We start from the raw sequence: 1,031 nt of genomic DNA, 5'->3' as shown, positions 1-1,031 counted from the left end.
AACACCTCATTGAGTATGTCCAGTCGACATATTTTATCCGTCTATAATAACTCCAAGTAAAGTGGGCAGGCACATGTCAATATATTTATATCCAGTAGTGCGTCAATATCCTAGCATACATTTGTACATTAGCACAACACACCACAAGAGCTTGGAAACAAATTACTACCTACCAAGTATTATTAGATCTGGTTTGGGTTTTTGATCGAGTTTCGTAGACAATCAATCATGGCTAATGATGGATATTACTCATCATCATCTTCTTCATATTCATCATCTCTTCCGTACTATTCTTCTTTCATAACGTCGATGTCGATGCAGTTCTATTTGGTCGTTGCCGTACTATTTTCATTTCTAGGATTTACTTTGTACATCAACTATGAATCCATGGTAGAGGGATTAATGGATCAGTTTAAGTTGGGTCTAATGATCTTACCTCTACTTTTACTCGTTTTCGTCTACTACACCTTGTCGTCGAATAATAAAGAGACAGGAGGATGGATTCCAACTTTGCTTCCAATGCCTGCAAAAGACTCGATTCACAGGGCTGGTGGATCACCTTGGGGTCTTGGAGTGCTTCTCGTTTTTCTTATCATTATGGTTTCGTATCGGTCTGATCTCCATGAATCTTGGTTCCCTTTGTTAAGGAGATCATGATTATGCGATTGTAATCAAGACTAGTTGAGGTCAGCGTTTATGATCCAGAGGATTACTGCTATGGTGAAACGTGCAGCACGGATAGATTTCGCAAATGTATGGCTAATCAAGAACAGTTGAATAATTAGTATACTACTGCTGCCCACCTATTATGCTTAACATCAAAGTAATAAGGGTTGAAACATTGTATATACACTTTATGCTGGATTTGATCTTTTTTCTGCAGTACTTATTGAAATCAAGCTTATGTCATGTCAGACTTGTGCAATGTAGCCTGGTTATCGGCATGATTTATAATAGTTTGTCGTTGTAATTTTATGGATTCATAATTTCATGATATAACTGAAGGTTTTCAATGAATCCTGCTCCCATGC

At 37.5% G+C, this 1,031-nt stretch overlaps 1 protein-coding gene across 1 annotated transcript; it reads left to right on the top strand.

The window, feature by feature from the left end:
* Window positions 1-228: 228 nt before the first annotated feature.
* LOC113305297 lies at window positions 229-657 on the top strand. The gene has a single exon (XM_026554366.1). The coding sequence runs from the start codon at window positions 229-231 to the stop codon at window positions 655-657; it is 429 nt and encodes a 142-aa protein (XP_026410151.1).
* Window positions 658-1,031: the final 374 nt, after the last annotated feature.

This window comes from Papaver somniferum, chromosome 8 (genome assembly GCF_003573695.1).
Source record: "Papaver somniferum cultivar HN1 chromosome 8, ASM357369v1, whole genome shotgun sequence".
NCBI lineage: Eukaryota > Viridiplantae > Streptophyta > Magnoliopsida > Ranunculales > Papaveraceae > Papaver > Papaver somniferum.
The sequence above is the reverse complement of the archived record's forward strand: the minus strand, read 5'-3'. Positions and strand labels throughout refer to the sequence as shown.